Below are 2,500 nucleotides of genomic sequence, written 5' to 3'. Positions count from 1 at the left end.
AGGAAAACAGGAGACATAAGGAAGAGGGTTGAGGGAGAGGAAAGGAGGAGAAGAAGAAGGAATTAAAGAAAAGAAAAGAGTTGGAGCGAATACCAAGGTCAAAGAAGGTGAAGATTGGTGAGGCGAACATGAGTAATCTTAATCCACGTTCACAAGTACTGACCTCTTTGCCCAAGACGGCGGTGTCAGCCATGAACTCCAGGAGGTTCTCTTGGTAAAGATACGAGACATCAAGGTTGACCTCAGCTTGAGTCGACTGTTGAGGGAAAAGAAGTTAGTCATGTGTTTTATTTTGATACATAAGAAAAGTTAATGTTTTATTTTGATACATAAGAATGGTATGTATCGCTGGGAAATGCTGTCACGATGGGGAAAAGAGCGAGTGAGACTGGCCCTCAAGACCTACCGTGGCTGTCACATGTCCCTTGTACATCCCTCTCCCTCCTGACTTGTTCGCCAAATCCAACGTGACGGAAAAGGTGTGAGGTTCCGGCCGGTCGTAACTGTAGTCTCCCTTCAGCTGTGCTTTAACGCTGCTCGGGGCAACGGAGGCGCTTCCGGTGGCTGATCCCAACTGGCCGGCAGCGAACAGGCCTTCGAGAGAGTGCTGGTCGCCGTCCCTCTCCCACGAGGCTACGCACGCAAAGGACAAAACCTCGTGTTAGGTGCATGCTAAGATGTGCTCAGGAACAGCCTCGCTTTGGAAGGCATTCATTATCCATGCTCTGTACATGCTGCATGCTCTCATCCTTGGAGGAGATACATGCATCTTAAGTCACAGGGTTCTCACAACACATCAGCTGCTAAACTAAACGGTATGATTTAAATGATGATGGTAATGTATCCAATCAAGCAATTTTTCAAATAATTCTTATAAAACTATATATGCCTTTACATGATAAGTTCTTGTTTATCCAGATACTATTACTCCTTACCCTTGAAAGCTATCGGCTCATACTGCAGGCTGGATATGAGGGTCCCTTCCACGGAGAGAGCGTCGTCGCCCACCGCCAACTTCCCGTTCAGGCTGAAGTCTCCGATGCCTTTCAACTTCAACTTGGCCCCCGACGTGTAGGAGACCTTAAATCCTTCATCCCTCCTGTTGATGAGCAAGTCTAACTCGCCTTTGGTGTTCGAGTCTTCGAGGTATTTCATCTTAAACCTCTTCCTGCGCTGCGTGCTCACGGCCTCCCCCTTCAGGTCGTAGCGCTTCCCAGGGAACACGAGGGAGCCGCCGAAGTTCTCAGGGTTAGTGTTCACCTCCAGACTGAACTGCCTGTCCACTGACGAACCGGGTGTGTCAAAGAGAACTTTAGCTTTCCCGTCCCTGTTCTCGAAGCTGAATTTATAGTGGTCGAAGGTATCAGTTCGAGTGATCACCAGACCTCTGTTTGCGCAGAACTTGAGACCAACGACCTTGTTGAAGTTATCTGGCGTGCACGGGCCTTCCCCATCTGCTTCCTCGGGCTCCTGCAGCTCCTTCCAACCGCCCTGCGCGTTGTCATAGAGTCCCACTTGAACAGAAGACCTCACCTGGGCAATTTCTTCCTCCGGCATGTTCAGCTGCACGTCCACAAGCTCACCCTTGACCACCTCCACCTTCAGGCCAAGTTGCATATGGGAGGTCTGCGTGGTCCTCCTCCGAATGCCGCTCAGAAAGCCGAACCCGTCGACAGCCAGGGTCTCCTCCACGGCCACGACGGCTGAGGGGTTCAGGTGCCCTTCCAGCATGACGCCGTGGCCCGTCATCTCGAAGGTTCCATCGCGGGTCAGGACGAGAGAGCCGGTCGCGTTCACTTTGAGGCGCAGAGGAAAGCCGAGGAGGGTCGGGCTCACGCACTCCTGGTTCAGCAACTGGAAGGTACGCGGGGATTGATCAGACTGACTTGGTAGGTTTCTATTTGAGTGTGTGTATAGCACATTACTTGTTCTGAAAACGCTCTAAATATAATATATATATATATATATATATATATATATATATATATATATATATATATATATATATATATATATATATATATATATATATATACACACACACACACACATACACACCTCACACACATGTGTTTCCGATAAAGAACTAACACCCCTCCTCACCTGGAATGACTTGGGCACCGTAAACTCGCTGACGAGCTGCTGGAGCGTCTCCAGGGGGTTGATATTGAGCACGTTGTCCAAGTAGACGACCTCGTGGCCGAAGACCCTGAAGAAGACGGAGGCCCTGGACTCGTGGTCGTCGAGTCCCGTAAGCTCGTTGACTGTCCTTGCCTCGTCGTAGAGCCTCTGCAGTTTCAGGATCTTCTCCTTCTCGATCTGGTCCTTGGACGCCTCCCGGCCCAGAATCCTATCCACGTACTCCTCGAGGGCCACGAAATCGCCCCCGATCTCCAACACGTTGAAGGAGTTCTGCAGGATGTCTACGGTGAGGTTGACAGAGGCGTGGCGCGGGACGTAGGAATCCGAGAAGATCACGTTGCTGTCTAGGCTTCCTCCT

General features: G+C 50.3%; 1 protein-coding gene across 2 annotated transcripts in view; it reads right to left on the bottom strand.

Moving 5' to 3' along the window:
• LOC113807877 (uncharacterized) overlaps positions 1–2,500 on the bottom strand; it is a 58,841-nt gene that overhangs the window by 31,981 nt on the left and 24,360 nt on the right. For both annotated transcript variants that reach the window (XM_070142008.1, XM_070142009.1), the window contains exons 16-19: positions 2,104–2,500; positions 936–1,854; positions 407–633; positions 164–256 (exon numbers count right to left, since the gene is read on the bottom strand). The exon at positions 2,104–2,500 is cut by the window's right edge and continues 8 nt beyond it. In XM_070142008.1, coding sequence (XP_069998109.1) covers positions 164–256; positions 407–633; positions 936–1,854; positions 2,104–2,500 — 1,636 coding nt within the window. The remainder of the gene's footprint in view (positions 1–163; positions 257–406; positions 634–935; positions 1,855–2,103) is intronic.

The sequence above is a fragment of the Penaeus vannamei genome, chromosome 28 (genome assembly GCF_042767895.1).
Source record: "Penaeus vannamei isolate JL-2024 chromosome 28, ASM4276789v1, whole genome shotgun sequence".
NCBI classification, from domain to species: domain Eukaryota; kingdom Metazoa; phylum Arthropoda; class Malacostraca; order Decapoda; family Penaeidae; genus Penaeus; species Penaeus vannamei.
The sequence above is the reverse complement of the archived record's forward strand: the minus strand, read 5'-3'. Positions and strand labels throughout refer to the sequence as shown.